This window comes from Columba livia, chromosome 1, assembly GCF_036013475.1.
Source record: "Columba livia isolate bColLiv1 breed racing homer chromosome 1, bColLiv1.pat.W.v2, whole genome shotgun sequence".
Classification (NCBI taxonomy): domain Eukaryota; kingdom Metazoa; phylum Chordata; class Aves; order Columbiformes; family Columbidae; genus Columba; species Columba livia.
In genome coordinates this window covers 44,563,128-44,579,914 of record NC_088602.1, presented here as the reverse complement: position 1 = coordinate 44,579,914, position 16,787 = coordinate 44,563,128, and the positions used below count along the sequence as shown (strand labels likewise).

The following is a 16,787-nucleotide window of genomic DNA, read 5'->3' as shown; positions in this document are numbered from 1 at the left end:
TGTTTTGGAGGTGGCCAAGTAGGTTTATATGAGTAGGTTTTGTGTGTGGTGGGTTGGTTTGTTTGTTTTTGTTTTGTTTTCCTAACCTGTGCTGATGGCTGTGGTGAGGTGGGACTCCTCACACATTACTCAGCAAGTGCTTGTGAGGAGGTGACCGTCTCCAGGCCGGGGCCTACGTCAGCCATGGAGGCATCAACACCAATTTTGCAGCCCTTTCTGGTGATGTATAAAGCTTTCTCTGCTGCTTGTGGGAATTTTGTTCTTTCTTTTCAGACAAGTTTAGTGGGCACGTCTTATTCTGGTTCTGCTTATTCTTTAAGTGGTTTTGCTGTGAAAGTTGGCACAGCCCTCTTGACACTGTGGTGAGGGGAAAGCTGTGTGGTATTTCGTCCGCAGTGGGATGATGGTTAGTGCTGTTCTTTAATTTATTTACAACATCTTGCGTGGCGTAAAAGGAAAAAGACATGCCAGGGTTTATATAAGCTAGTACATATAAACAGTGTTACATTTTTTTCTTCCTGCTCCGATTTTTCCATTGTCCTGGTGTTCCCTCTGAGGGCAACTACAAGGAGACTATGAAATTTGGAAGCACGTATGAGTAGTATTTGCTATCCAAGGCAGGATTCATCTGTTTCAGATGTTTGTGTTTCAGACTTTCTTGCAGGTTAAATCTCAGGTATGCATGCTCTGGTACCAAATAGTGAGGTACTCACTACAGCTGGCTTGACTGAGAGCAGATTTTGGCACGAGTCTGCAGCAAATTTGTGCTTGTTCCTTTGGACTTGCAGCAAAAAGAGCCTTAGATGTTTAGCCACCCTCCCTTGGATCAGATGGTTGATTACCGTCACCATGAGAAATGTCAAATGTACGGTCCACCTGGAAACTGATGTTCCACTGAGTGTCCTAAGGAAACTGGTGGCCTTGTCCTTAAGCTCTGCCTGTTTCATTTATAGCTGTGTACAAGTGCAAGAATTCTTGGTTCTTCTGATGGTCTCTGGGGTTCAGCAGCCTCTTAACGGGAAATAAAGAAAATGCTTGTTCTACTTTTGAATGGATGAGAGTAGAAATGAAGATTATTTTGCAGCTTTGAGAGGAGAGTGTTAAGTACTGCTGCCCATACCGCCAGTAGAGTCGTCTTGATTCTGGACCCATCATAAACCTAGTTTAAGTAAAGGTGTTAAACCAGAAGAAGTGGGGTGGGTTGATAGCATTTGGTGGTGCTAGTGCTTATTAGCAGGACAAAGGACGGACATGAAACCTGTGCAATATAGGTCTTTTTCTGTGCAGTCTTTATAGTCAGTCCAGTCCCTTGATGAAAGATCTGCTGGAGAGCTTGGTGTGTATCCCTTTCCCCACTGTGATGATGTGGAAGAATCACTGGCAAGTCTCTTCTCTCTTATCCTACTTGAGGCAAGAGCAATTTTCCTGTGGGATACCTTCCTTTTGGATTTCATACTTTGACTTCATTTTTAGTACACTTAATTACATTTGTTTTGTCTGAAGTGCAAACAAAATATAGAAGCACAACATAAATGATTCCAACCTAAAATGAGGAGTGATTAGTTTTTAAATATTACTGTTTTATAATTTCTTTAAGATGCTTATAAGCCCTTATGAGTGGAAATCTTGGATCATCATTATCTGGAGAGTAACAGCTACTGTTTTGCTAAACAAAGTCTGAAAATAAGGGGAAAAAGAAAGTCTGAAGATAAGGAGAAAAGATCACTTTTTTAAAATTCCAGTTCTTTATGTGCTCAGAAACATATTTCACAACTTGGCTGAAAATCCTGTATTGTTTTGATAATATATTAGAAAGTATGGTTTCATCAGATTCTTTAAGGCATTTATTTACACAAAATATTTAACCAGTTCACCAGAGATTTGTGGCTGTGTGTATGTATGTTTTCATATTCATATATGTGTAGATATGGGGGGTGTGTGTGTGTGTGTATATATAAATATGTGTGTGTGTGTATAAAACTGTAGTTCTTCTAACAAGAAAAGGCTCACTAAGTCCTTTGACTTTGTGCACAGGCTGGTAGATAGAATTTTAACTCTAATGTGGAATTTGAGCTGTGTGTGAGGATAAGTTGGCGAACTACAGAGACTTTGCGCTGAGTGTGTGCACTGAGTAGCACGAACATTTCCTTCTGTCAGAGCAGCTGTCCAAAGTGATGTGTGACTGTGTTTATCAAAATTTTATTTTATTTATATCTAATGAAAAACAGTGTCATTCTATTTAAGCTAGAGTTGCGAAGGGAGTATCAAGGTTTCAGAGCTATCCATTCAAACAACTGAGACCATCAAAGGTAACCACTACTTTGAGAATAAAAAATCAAGGGGATGTAGTATTTTGCTGTGTTTTTCTCTGCTCCTTGGAATTTGTTGCGCTCTTCTTCGATTGTCCACTGATTATTACCTAAACTCAGGCATTTGAAGACTCTGTTAGTTTTCCAGATTTTGACTACTAAACATTTTTTTTACTTTGCAATATAACAACATGTACACACACTTCATAATTTCATTTGTCATACCAAAATTCTTTGTATACAGTGATACATTTGCAGGTGTTTTTTTTTAAAATGTGACTTAAACACATCATCCTTCACAGAGTAATAATTATCAGAAATTATAAAATGTAGCCTATTTATATATAATTATTTTTGTCAAACCATACCATTAAGTTCTAGGGAAACTGAAAAGTTCTTGAAATTAAGTCCCAGGAGGTCTGGGACTTACCCTTGAAGCTGTTCTATTCAAAATAATTCATTAATGTGAAATAAAATAACTTGTAAAGAATATTGTTTATTCCTCTAAGCCTCTGCTGCAAGACTGTATAATCACTCTTTAAAAGTTTAGTCTTTGAATAAAGCTTTTAAAGGGTTCAGGAGAGAGGCACGTGGCACACAGACTTCTTGCAAAGGTTGTACGTTCGGTTAATGTAATGAATCATTCGTCCACATCTGGCCAGCTGCATGCTTGTTTTCTGTGGAAGCCCGTTATCAGAGTATAATGATTTTGGGAAGAAACCCCAAACAACAGAGAAACAACACAGCTGTGCTGTCAGGTGAGCAAAATATGTACTTCCTTGTGCTGCCAAGAGCCCAATGGCATTGAGATCGTTCTGGTTTGGTGTAAAATTTTTGGAGGCATGGACCCATGGGGCTCAGCTTGAAATCAGGGTAGATGTTCGGGATGAGCTGCATCACCCACCCCCATCTCTGACTGCAGCCTCCTCAGCTCAGATACTCCAGGGACTGAGCTGGTGTCAGAGCTGCTGCTTCATACCTTGAATCACAATGTACTTCAGTGGGTACCTGCGTCTCTTCTTTCTCCATGCTAGATGTCATTCTTTGTGGGAGTCTGGATAAATATTTCAGTCTGTAGGAGTTCAGGAGAGCTAGGTATCGCCTAGCAACAGGCATCCCACTTTCTGCCTCCTGCTTCTCTTTACCTTTATTAAAACACCAGTGAAAGCCAGAAGTTGAAGAATTAAGTTAATTTTTGAAAATATTTTGAGCAGCTTAAGATATTTTTGTTATGACACTGCATCAGAGCAACAAAGATGTTTGTGGGGGGGCTGGTGTCTTAAAGCAAGTAACTCGTGCTTGCCTTGTTTGAACAGAAATCACTATCAAAGACTAGCAAAAACTTTAGTTGAGAACAGAATAAGCCTTCTGATCACAGGTGTTTAGTGAGTTAGAGAATGTGTAGCAAGTGCTCCTTTGGTCCTGAGGTCTATAAAATGTATAGCATAAACCGAATGCATGTTAAGTTGTATTATCCAGCTCATCGTATAGCTTGCGATGGCTGCTGATGGGACAGGTGCTTATGTTGGAATTTGGAGTGTTTTAACTTTTTACAGACAGCTTTGTGGCAAAGCATTTTAGCTAGTTGCAGTCACAGTGGCACAGAACTCAGTTTATAATGATCCTTGGGACTAGGCCTGAGATGAGAAAGGTAGGCATCAAAACACATTTTAGGAAGATTTTTCGGGCACGCTTGGTGCGGAGCAATGCTGCACTGAATTTCAGCATTTCCTATCCCTTTTCTAAATGTCGAGGATTATTGCAAATCTTTAGCTTGTAGCTAAAGTATATTTTGTCTGTGGCTTCTGTGGAATGTCTGCTTCATTGAGTTTACGGATTTCTGTGTGGGAATCAGAAACACACGAAAAAAAGGGCAAGTATGTGGCTACTATTAACATGAAGGTAGTCATCCTCGACACTGGCTTGTGGTTAACCTGTGTTCTCTCAGCTCTGAACGCTGCTGGAACCATGTTTTCAGTGTTGCCACCTTACCTGATCTTCAGAGTGGCCTTCATGAGTTTGGGAGAAGTTGCATTCCATCTTCAGGGAAGTCTGATATGGCTGAGGGCCTTTGAAAGAGATTACAGAAGTGTAAGTGTAGATTTAATGGCTTCCAAGAAGAAAAGTGTATACTTTGACAGTACAATCAATGATGCAAGAAGGTGATTCAGAAATAGACTTATGCCCAAAGATGGGGAGTTCACTTCATAGAGGAAAGTGTTAATAAATCTTGATTCAGCAAATTATTTATCTTTGTAACTGAGTTGGTGTTTTCCAGATGTGTGTTCCTGTATCTATTCAAGTTCGAAAAGGGGGAAAATAGCATGAGGAATAATTTGTATTAACAAGAATTCACTTTAAAAGTTAGGAGTATGTAAAAGTGATACCAGTATGAACTTGTTTTTAATTAATTAACGTGGGTGTCTATGTTCAAAAATATGCTATTTGTATAGACATGGGCACCTCTACATATATAGTGGCCTCTGTTTGTCTAGAAACGTTCTCAGCATGATTGTTGCAAAACCCTTCTCATGTTCCTTGCTCATGTCCATGATTCCTCCTCAGTTCCACCAGTGGCTGAGGATGCTGGCCAAGGTGGGACTACCAGCACATTTATTCTGATTGAGTCAGGTTTTCAAAACGGATTAGGTGTTATAATTTCTGTTTGGTTCTCTCTTTCTGTGGGAGAAGGTATCTAATGTTTGGTGGCATTCATAAGTTTTACAGACTTCTGGGGTCTGAAAGCAGAGTTTCAAGATGATGATTAGTCTTTGGCATAATTCTGTGTTTGCTGCTTATTTTTTTTTTCTTTTGGTTGAAACTGATAGAGCAAAGCACCAAACGAACTATGAGAACCCTTTAGATGTAGAAGTTTCGAATCGGGAATATTGCGCAGCTGACTCGTTGGGTAGATTTTCTTCTGGCATAAAAAACACTTGATACAAATGAAGATGCTTCTGTCTGGACTTCCATGTGTGCTTTCATATGTCTGACAGTAGAAACTGAGATTTTACAGTAAGCTACTGAAAACCAAAGTCCAGAACAGGTTTCACAGTGGTGACATATGACAGAAGGGATGCACCAGATCTGTAAGGACGGATGGTTCTATTTTACACATGCATTTCAAAGTCACTTCATCTGAAGCCGAAGCTTTTCAACAGTTCTGAAAATCAGGAAACGCATTTGTGGAGTTACTGGTTAAATGCTGTTTTCAGATGAATGGTTTGCTCTTCATCTTCTTCCCAAAAGCAACTGAAGATAGTCGCAATGAAGAGATGTTGCAGCCTGTATGGGTGGCATTTTTGGCAAGTGTGTGTTTGCCATCAAAGTTGATGCTCTTACTCACGCTTGCTGGCAGTTGGTGCTAGGGGATACCCCCTCTCCTACCCCTGAAACCACATGTATGTCAGTGAAGAGACCTTGTGGGACAGTGACACTGCCAGAGCTTTTGGTGTTGCCACTTGTGCTTGGCAAAGAGGAGGACAAGTGGAAACCTCTCCAGGGAGGAGAGCATTTCAATCGTGCAAGGACATAGGTGATTCAGTGCTTGACAAATTGTGCAGACCTGAAGAGAATTAATGAGGCCCAAGTATTTATTGTCAATAATGAAGTAGCTTTCTCATGAGGAGGGCCACTGTATGTGATTTAATGACGCAAAACCAGCTGTGGCTATGTCTGGTTGGGCAGTGGCCTGTTAGCATTTGTGAAACACAAACCTGTGTTTGCTCTGTCACCGTGGCCACGGTAACTTAATCGGGACCTCAGCGTTCGTCTGTAACTTGAGGTTAAGTTGCATTGTAGGGGGGGGTGTGTGTGTCTGTCTGCATGTAGGAAGGAGTAATGATGGGAGAACCTGGAGAACTGGAAACAATTACAGGTCAAACTGTCTTCTTCTGACAGAGACCCCATGAAGCTTTGGAATACGTTATATTTAATTCTGAAGAACTGATGACTAAGTTATTTCCTACTCAGGTTAGATAACCACATCTTGTAAATTCAAGATGTTATAAAACCTAGTCCACTTGTCCCGTTTTTGGACGTTAGTATGGAGAAAGAGCAACTGGAAACTCAAAGCTGAGTCTTCAAGTGTGCAATCAAAACTAACAAAAAAACCCAACCAAACAAAAACACAAAACCAACCAACTAAGCAAACCACAAACAAACCCTCCCCCCCCCCAAAAAAAAAACCCACCACCCAAACAATAAAGACAGAAATTTTGAGATTAAACAACAGAAAGCAAAGAGAGTCTGCAAGGTACATCAGAGATGAGGCAAAGTCTACAATAAGTAGCATATTCCAAGTCTACGGTATTTAATGACACTTAGTGAAGTCAGTGCTTGTGATGATTTTTGCAACCTTCTATGATTTGTATGGATATTTGGAGCTTACTTGTATTTCTAAGAAAATATTAAGGTTAATATAAAAAAATAAGTGTGTGGTGTTTAATCAGTATGGTAGTAGCACAGTATATTAATATTTACTAATTTTACGTGCTTAAGGGAGCTTCATGTCTTGTTTTCAGTGCAGAAGTTCGCTTAGTGTTTGGAAGACTGTTAGCCACCTTTTTGTATATGCAGCAGTGAAGAAATAGTGGGTTGTGGTTTAAAAGCAGGCAGGTGATGCTCTGCTGCTATTTGAAGGATGACCTTAGTTTGAATGATATAAAAATAACAACAGATTGTTTATAACAGCTCTGACAGCAGATTCCAATTCTTGACTTCACACCATTTCTGTTATTAAGATAGACATATGTAAGTAGCATTTGTTTCCAGATATATGCACATATTCTGGCAAGAGGTTTAAGACATGCTGTCTGTTATTTAAATTTTGGACATCTGAAGATTTTTTCCACAAGGCATTAAAAAAGTTAGACTACTGAATTTGTATGCTAAATCTGAAAGAATCTCCCAAAAGTATAATATAGTATTTAAGTATCTAGATGCATTTTTCTTTTATGGATTCACATGGAAGCATAACTGAAATAATCACGTATCCATAAGAATTTTTTCAATAAATACATAATCAAATTTTATAATGATCTTGCGCAGTTATTTCCTGTGGCTGGAGTATTCATTGCGTTCACTAATTAATGTATTTTTGCTTTTAATGCATTATTGTTCAGATCTCACACAGTATTTCTGGGAAACACATTTTGAAATACCAGTAAAGAATATTCACACTGTAACTGCTGGAAAGCTTACCTGTACAGCTGCAGGGTACTGATATATAATGGGCCCTGAAGACTAATTAAAGCAGTTGGGATTTAGTGCACTCAAGTAGCAGCTCAGAAATTAAAGGCACTGAGACTATTGACTAAAATCATTAGTTAGAGGAAACATAATGCTTTCCCCAATATACCGTTTGTTGTACTTAGCTAGTTTTATTTAAAGTGCTTATAAACTTACTGTTCTTCTGACCTCTGTTTTACTATGGAGCAGAGATCTGTGGTTAGGTTTTTTATTTACATATACAATAATATTTGAGAAATTAATGAACCTCTAAAAATACATCAATTAAATTATTTTCTCTTTTCGTTTTCAGGATTGAAGTGGATCTAGGGACGAATGGATGACTGAATATTCATATGAAGAGGAAAGCCATAAAAGTTGGTTGACATTTTTACAGCCATATGCATTACACATATTACTGCTATTATCAAAAATTTATATTGTGTTACAAAACATAATAGGTGAAATAACTGGTCTGAGCTTCATATGCCATATTGTCTTTCAGGCAGGGGAATACGGGGTGTTTCAAAAAGCTGGACCAAATTTGAAGTGCTTACTGCTTTGAAATTGGGTCCAGCTTTTTGGAACACCCTGTGCTATAGCCTAACACAGCTGTAGCTTAATGCAGCCGTTTCTGACCAAACGTGAATATTCAAAGGAAAAACTAGTAGTATGTTAAGGAAATAGTTAATTCCTTTCAAGCCAGGTGTTTGAATGGGCTGATGCATGGTGGTGTTCGGTATTCTTACGTGCAAGGATGAAGGGAGAATGAGAGAGGTGTTGTCTTCCATGACAGCTGTTGGCTCTGAAGCTTAATACATTGATGAGTGGAACTCAGATGCCACATTGACAAAGAAGTAAAATAGGATATGGTGTCTTTGAAAGTATCTTGGTGCTTTGTTTTCGTGTCATAGGGAGATGACTGTCTTGCAGCATGCATTTTCTGCACCAGTTAAAAAGGAAGAAGCTGTTAGTGGGCCTCTGTGCTTTACTGACTATTGTCATGCTTTCTAAGGTGATAAAATTCAGTAGGCCTTGACATCTGTAGTCTGATGTGTTGGTAACTGTGAACTGTATGCTTTGGCTGGAGTGCTTTGTTAACCAGTTCGTATCAAGGATGTTTAAACAAAGCTGACTGTGCCTGTGGGTTTGCACTGGAGCAAATGAACTGTAATGACAGGTTCAGAGTGTGATCCAGCGGGATGCTGTGCAGCAGCTCAGTCACATAAGGCATTCTGGCAACTCTGCTGGTTAAGGAGGAATATGTTATGTTGGAAAATCTCTTTCCTAGAGAGCATTCTTTAACCCTTGAATCCCAGGTAGGGGTGGGAACAATTGAAAAAACAGCAAAACCCTCAATTTTTTTCAAAAGCACAGTATCAGTTCAATACAAGACATGGGAGCCTGTAGCTCTGTTAATGTGAGCAAAGTAGTTCGGGAGGACAAGGATTCTTATTTATCTCAGTGATAATTTGTTTTTTTCAGTCTTTCAGTGGTTCAGAAGTTTTACAGTTTATCAATAACTGACTTGGATGATGAAGAGTTTAGTGTCTTCTTTGTTTTTTTGTTTTGTTTTTAATGTTTGCAACAGGTAGGAGACATGCTGATCTGTGTCCTTGAATCTGGTCTACTGAAATAACAGCCAGTAAAATAATCTTAACTTCAGAAGCATCTGTAGAACATCTGCTTTATATACCGCAGGTCCCAGAAAACACCTCCAGCCTCCAGGAGCCAAATTTAAACCTTAATAGAGGCAGTGAGTGGTATTAGTGTCTCTGCAATAATGTGCATAATTTCTCTATGGGATCAGCATCTCATATGCCTAGATATGAACCAGCAGTTGTTGCCTGCTAAAACCAGCACACAGGGTCTTAAAGGAATTTCTCTTTGGTTTGATTGCTGACGTGTCGGTGGCTGCTGTCCATAGCGATGTCTGGTAGCTCAGGATAGGCTCACATCATGGGGGAGGAGGTGCTTCCTTGCTCCAAACTCCTGGCTATGAATAGCAGAGTGAAAAACTGATACTTTGCATCTTCCAGGACTGTAGAGATAAAATCCTGTGTGTATGAACTTAGGGAGGCTCTTTACTGGCAGAAAGTGTGAGAGGGTGCGAAGGCCAACCTAGTTATCTGTAAGCTGTCTCTGGGTATCATTATGTTACAGCGGACTCCTCATGCTATCTAGAAGACAAGACAGAGCAGTACTACCATAGTGTGGTAATGCTTTGTTTTGAATTGAGGAGAACCTGGGCCAGACTAGAAGAACATCCTAAGTATTTGGCTTGGGAAGTGACACTAGGGCAGAAAATATTAAGCATTTGTCAGATCCGTGAGGGGGGCTGTTGTAACCAGAGCCTGTGCAGAAGAGGGAGGGCTTCCAGATCAGGCAAGCACAGAAGACTTGTGGCCTTGTTCCCAAGTTTCTTGGGAAAGACTTTAGTCATATGAGAGACGCAGCACTGCTAGTTCTGTATCGCTGTTCATCTCTCTGCTTGTGCCGTTCTGGTTCAACGCAGAGTGATGGCAGAAGGAAGGAAGAAAAAGAGAAGAGGGTGACCTCTTTCTTGTCAAGCCGTAGTTCCATTCTCTCACGCCCTTCAAATGACATCCCACAGTACTCGTGGGGAAGCCATGCAAGATGTGTGCAGATAAGGAAGGGGCCGCTGAATTATTTCATTACATGTTTTCGGTTTGGCAGTCTTTGCAAACACAGGGCTCTGAATCCAGCTCTTAATCTTTTATATTAGGAAAGTACCATGATTAAATCATACTGCTGGACAAGAAAAAAATGTGGTTATGTGGAAGAATTCAAAGTCTGAGGCTAAAAATTCTTTTTCTGGGAAGACCGATTCCAGAAAGCTTGAGCAATAGAGGTGGAGAGGGCTCTTCTGTGCTTACTGCTGAGATTGGTTGATAAAGTTCTGGCTCCTATAGGAAAGAGATTGGATTTCACCCAGTGCCCTGCCTTAGCCTTTCTCTTCATTGTTGCTTTGCTAACTAAGTTTTGAAAGCTTTATATTGCTAATGTAAGTGTGTTGGTATGTCAGTGGGGGTGTAAACAGCTTGGGTTGCATCGTATGTATGTTATATTGGTATGTTTTAGGTCTTTGGTCTGCCACAGACCATATAATAATATGTGTAAATGTGGTTTTCTATAAGTCACAGACATCTAAGCATATATGCAACTAGTCGAGGAGATATGGCCATAAATTTTTCTATCTCATAAAATGAGGTCAGGTGAATCTTTCCCAGAGTAATGAGAAATATGCAAATAATACTGGTGGCACACATGTATATTGAATGCATGCAGCTTACGATGCTTCTCTGTTTTCCATAATAACGGCAATTGAATTCAGAGGTTTCAGTTCTCTGTTGAATCTGACATTTAAAGTTTACCTTTTTCAGTCTACAGTGACTGAATGCAGATATCTGCAGAAAAGAGACGGGGGTAGGAGCTGGTAAGGAAATCGGTAACTGACGGGGGGGGAACTACAGCTCAAAAGTCGTATGCAAAATAGAATACACGGAGTACTTCAGTTGGAAGGGACCTACAATGATCATTTAGTCCAACTGCCTGACTAATTCAGGGCTGACCAAAAGTTAAAGCACATTATTAAGGGCATTGTGCAAATGCCTCTTAAACACTGACAGGCTTGGAGCATTGACCACCTCTCTTGGAAGCCTGTTGCAGTGTTTGACCACCCTCTCGGTAAGGAATTGGTTCCTGACATCCAGTCTAAACCCCCCCGGTGCAGTTTTGAACCATTCCCATGCACCTTAGCACTGGATACTAGGGAGAAGAGGTTAAGACTTTAAACCAAAAGGAAGTGGGCTGAAAAGAGGTCAGAGAGCAAAATTAAATGGGAGAAAGAAGAGACTGCTCAGATGGAAAAGACAGGTCTGGCTTGTACTTAACAAGCAGTCTTGGGTGCAGTCTCCCACTCACAAGGTAGTTTCACACACAGAAGTACTACCAGGCAGTTCATATGATCAGGCTTAATGATGTTCCAAGTTATTTAATGCTCAAAAAAAATGATAAACAACACAGAGTTGTATTGAATTCAGTGGTGGTAGGAGACGACTGCTTGTTTTCTAAAGAGGTCTATGTGGTGAGCCTGAGAAGTATAGCTGTCTCACAAATGTGACCTGTGTGTCATCTCTTTAAAAAAATCTAAGAGCAAACTTTTTTCATTATTTTGAAGTCTGATCATCATATTAATGATATTTTTTCTTTTTTATTTTTTTAATGTGTGTTTGAGGGTTTCGAGGAAGTTTTATGGTTTTATTTGCATAGTCAGAATATTAGTTAGCATCGTGGTGAAATGTTTGGTTTTTGTTGTTAGCTGTCTCCTCTGTATCTCTTACAAACAAATGCAATTTTCCTAGAAAGAAAATGACTGCTCTTAAGTGGTTTTTCGCATCTAACATCATTCAGTGGATTCTTGCAGTATAATTATGACTAGAAATATCAACACGATAAAATATATTAATCTCAAGGGACTTACTTTGCACTGGCCATCAATCCATCCTTTCTGTCATGTGCTTTTCGGTTTAGATTACTCTCAGGCAAAGAGGCTGTAGTTTGGTGTTTTGTCTCAATTCATTATGATTATAAATATCTTGAATAAAACAATGTAACATATGATTACTTAAAATGACTGATGGCCCCATTCAGCAAGGCAGGGAGACTGTGAAGTTTTTTTGGTTTCGTCTGTTGTCTAGCATTTATCAAGATGTGTCCCTTAACAGTCGATTGGTAGTTGATATTTAATGAATATTTCACAGTGTAAATAGATAACAGGCAGTTTGTTGTCTGGAGCCTAGTCATATTCATAGGACAGATCTGCTTTTACTTACTGTCACTGAAAAATGGGAAACTTATGCGGTAACTTGTAGAGTGAGAGGAGAACTTTTCCCTAAACCTTACATTAATAGAATAGTTTGAGTTGGAAGGGACTTTCAAACGTCATCTGGTCCAACCCCCTGCAATGAGCAGGGACATCTTCAACTAGATGAGGTTGCTCAGAGCCCCATCCAGCCTGGCCTGGAATGTCTCCAGGGATGGGGCATCTACCACCAATCTGGGCAACCTGGGCCAGTGTTTCACCACCCTCACTGTAAAAAATTTCCTCCTCTTGTCTAGTCTGAATCTCTCCTCTTTTAGTTTAAAACCATTACCCCTTGTCCTGTCACAACTGTTTGTCCCGATATTTCTTGAGGTTCTTTACTGAAAGGCTACAGTAAGGTCTCTTCTCCCCACCCCCCCCCCTTTTTTTTTTTTTTTTTTTTTTGGAAAAGGAGGAGCAGCTGAGGTTTTCTTTCTATTTCTTGCAAAGATGGGCCGCTGTGTGTTGTGCTGTCTTGTGCTCCTGTCCTCTCTCATTGGGTGTGGGCACGGCTGATGGGCTGGAGGGCCTGGCGAGCAGTGTTGCCCCCCAGCATTGCTCACCACTGGCTCAGCCTTGATGAGAGTGGGGTGAAGTGGACTTAGAAGCAGTCCCTGTAGCTTAAAAACTGCTAGAGGCATTTGCAACACTGATCTTTCCCAAGGAGAAAAAAGCATTTAAGGTGCCTGCAATGAATCCCTTCATCCTGCCACGTTTGCATTACATAGGAGCTCATTCGTCTTCCCTTTGCCTTTGTTAAAATAATGTATGATTTCTGGGAAGACCTCGGCATTCCTATTAGGCTTTCCTTATGAACAGCAGTACGAAATTTGTTCTACACCGCTTCTTTCTTCATTTCTGCTGGCCAGTTGCTTTCATAGCCTACATGGCTTCTTGTTTATGGGTCCTGGGTCCTGGCTTCATTCCATTCATTTCCCAACTATTTTGGTGTGTTTACACAGTCCCCTTCAGCATCTGGCTTGGGGCGGGTCTCCAAAGCACACACACATTTACACATACACAGAAAATCAGTTCATTTGGGTTGAGGCCGAATCATATTTAGTGACTGACTTGTGATCTGACTTGGTTTAAATAATATTGGATTATGATTCTGAGGGTTTTGTCCTTTTATTTTCTTCCTGCCATTGTGGTTCAGAGGCTGGCATATATAGAGGATTGTAACCATTGCTTTTAAGTTTCATATATCAAAAATACAATGTGTTTTAGAAGTGTTACTTTAGTGGCTGAAGTTAGCTATGGTCTTTCTTGCACCCTCACATGTCAGAAAAGCAATGGACGTAGACACAAGAGTAGGTTACACTTCCCCTGTCAAAGCTTCATCTGCTGCAAAAGCCTCAAGCTTTGCTTTAAAATCAATAAATAAAGAGACCTTTATATATAATAAATAAGGTTGTATTTTCAAGTAGCCAGCGCAGAGCTGCCTCAGAGGCTTTGCTCAGAATTGGGAGAAATGTCTCTGGCCCAGCAGCTGCTCAGCAACAGCATGCAGGGTTTTCATCCTGGTGGCTGCACAGATTTCTGCTCTGCTTAGAGCTGCTGTGGGGTGTTTCAGGTGCATTGATTTTGCAGTAGTTCTTGAATGGAAATCCTATTTATTAACAGTCCTTTGAAACAGGAAGAATGGAGAATTGCATATAAAAGGATGGCAGCAACCTTCATGTGAGGTTGTGTGTGGGGGAGTAAGGCGGCCCACGTTGCAGTGCAGCTCAAAGGAAAGTAATTAGTCTAGAACTGACAAAATGTGACAAAAATGTGGAATAATTAAAATACTGCAGCTTTTTTCACAGTTCACATCATCAAAATTACTAAATGTCATAGTAAGGCAAAGGTAGATCTTGGTGGTGTTGCCTGTGTTGCTCTTCCACGAAGTGATAGCTGGTAATGATGAGCCTGTGGTTAATAAATTGTGCAAGTAAAAGAAAGCTGTGTTTAAGGGCCTGCTTCAGCACCTATTGATATAACTCGGTGCAGTAGGGTGCCTGTTAAGCTGCTTCTGAAAGTTGATAGATATCCCCTTAGAATTCTAATTAGTAAATGTGTTGGCATCTATCATTGCCCAGTGAAGTTGTGAATGCCCCATCCCTGGAAGTGTTCAAGGGCGGGTTGAGTGGGGCTTTGAGCAACCTGGTCTAGTGGAAAGTGTCCTTGCCTGTGGCAGGGGGGTTGGAACTAGATGATCTTTAAGGTCTCTTCCAACCCAAATCATTCTGTGATTTGTATTACTGCTGTTGGTTGTAAGGCTTGGTGTGTCGTTACATAATTTTTAAAATTAATTTAAGTCATACAGAACTTAAAGTCTTATGATTAAAGTATTCCTGTAATTGTTGCTTTGGTTTTTGAGGGTGTGTATTTCAAAATTAATTTGGGAGCGAAAACAAAAAGCTTCACCTTGGAAAGATTAGCCAGAGCTGAAAACAAAGTTAGCAAAAACTAGCCTGTGAGCATAAAATGACAAATTACTTGATAACGCAGGCACAGCCACCCTTAATTCCCATTTCTGGTATTTTTGAATGAGTGGCTGAGTCAGTGTTCCCATGGTGGAAGGGTGAGGAGATGTGCTGCCAGCAGATACCCCACTTTTCGGGAGTAATGCAAGCAGATGCCGGTACCTCTTGTAATCTCTGACATGCGTTAATTAAAATGATGGAATCAGTTTGAAGACCTAGGTCAGAAATTTTGACACAAGCATGTCCTCATTTCTGGCTGCAGCTGCGTTTGCTAAATGCTCAGCACTGCCAAGCCTAAATGCAGGACCTGCCCCATCTGCCTCACTGAGTGCATCCACTTCAGGGAGCAAACTGTGGCCATGGTGCCAGCGATGCTGGGTCCCTGCCTGCCCACCGGCCAGGCTTTGCTCCCTCCATATCACACTGTCCTGGTTTTGTTAAAAACAAGTTTCTCTTTTAGTGAATTTTCCTGTCAGCTAAAGCCTTCATATTAGCTGCATTTTCCTGGAGAACCAGATACATGTTTTGGTAAACATAGCAATGGAATGTGAAGTTATTGATAAGAATGGATGGACATCTGGTGAGAGGGGCAATGAGAAGCAGGTGACCAAGAAACTGACAAACGAAGTAACATCCCATTCACATGAATACTTCATATAAAAGTGGGAGATCACGAGGATCTCGTCCCTTTTCCTTATGGCCGACATTAGGAGAGGACCTTGCTAGTCGTCCCTGAGAACTGAGGCCTAGTGACAGACTGAATCCAGCTCCGGTTGGCTGCAGAGTCTAATCCAGGACTTTGGGTGCCAGCTCTGCAGTTGCTGAGACTTTCAAGATTGGTTTTGTATATTTTGTATTATTTTCTCTGTTCTTATTGGTAGCAACTCTGTTCTTATTGGTAGCAACTCTCTTCTCTCTGTCCTTCTTTCCCTCCTGATTGCCTGTCTTTAGTGGGAAGGGGAGAAAGGAAGGGGCTGAAAGGGGAAGGCGGGGGGAGAGGAGGTTAACAATACATCTGCCAGGGTTTTATTGTCACCCTGCAATCAAAAACCATGACACACACTTGCTGCAGGAGTGCTGCTGCCTTTTGGGATTTATGTGTCCTCCTGTTCCTTTGCAGTGCTCCTGTTCCTTGTTGTCAGAGATAATTGGACACCTGTCAATGTGGTGTTTCCATGACATGGAAATACCTGTTGCATATTGTGGGCTCTGGCATGAGGCCATGAGCAGGGGTCTGAAGAGACAAGCTTGGAGAGCTCAGTAGGACCAGTCTTAAGTGGTAGAGGTTTTTCCACACTATTACTAGAAAAGCCTGGAATGATCAGTCCCCCAAACCGCAGGCTGGTTTGGTATTTTTTGGGAAGCTGTTTCAAGTGGACCAGACCACAGCGGGGAAGTGAGCTGAATCTGCTGCTGGTTCAGCTTAGATCAGGAAATGCTTCCATGAATGTGCTGGCTTAGTGTGCTTCGGTTCACCTTGTAGTGTGGCCTCAGTCTGCACAAATTTTGTGGCTTTGGAAGAACCCAAACCAGGTGGTGTGCTCCAAGAGCTTACCTAACATGCTTTGATTTCTCGTGGGCAGTTGAAGGACATAGGCTGTGGTAATTTTCAGAAAAACTGAGAATATCCTTCCCTGTTGCACAGCTTGCTGAGGGAGACACAGACTCGTGGTTCTGCTGGGTGAACGCTCAGGGACCTCCCAGTTGAGATCACATAATCTCCCACTTTGTTCAATGGTGTTTTTGAGCCAGCTCCTTTGGTTCATCTTTCAGCTTTGATCCCCCTGGTGAAGACTAGTCATAACTGACAGGACAGAGTCCACAGGGAGCCAGATCTCAAAGGCCTGGATCTGTTCTTTTCAACTTCAGTCATTTTGCTGAAGGCTCCCTGTCTTC

At 40.9% G+C, this 16,787-nt stretch overlaps 1 protein-coding gene across 8 annotated transcripts in view; it reads left to right on the top strand.

Annotated features, from left to right (window-relative positions):
• Positions 1-16,787, top strand: part of KLF12 (KLF transcription factor 12) — a 254,973-nt gene that overhangs the window by 60,828 nt on the left and 177,358 nt on the right. For 6 of the 8 annotated variants that reach the window (XM_065055571.1, XM_065055564.1, XM_065055615.1 and 3 more), the window contains exon 2: positions 7,852-7,915. The exons of the other annotated variants lie outside the window; for them this stretch is intronic. In XM_065055571.1, coding sequence (XP_064911643.1) covers positions 7,895-7,915 — 21 coding nt within the window. In that variant the 5' untranslated portion in view covers positions 7,852-7,894. The remainder of the gene's footprint in view (positions 1-7,851; positions 7,916-16,787) is intronic. 8 annotated transcript variants of the gene reach the window in all.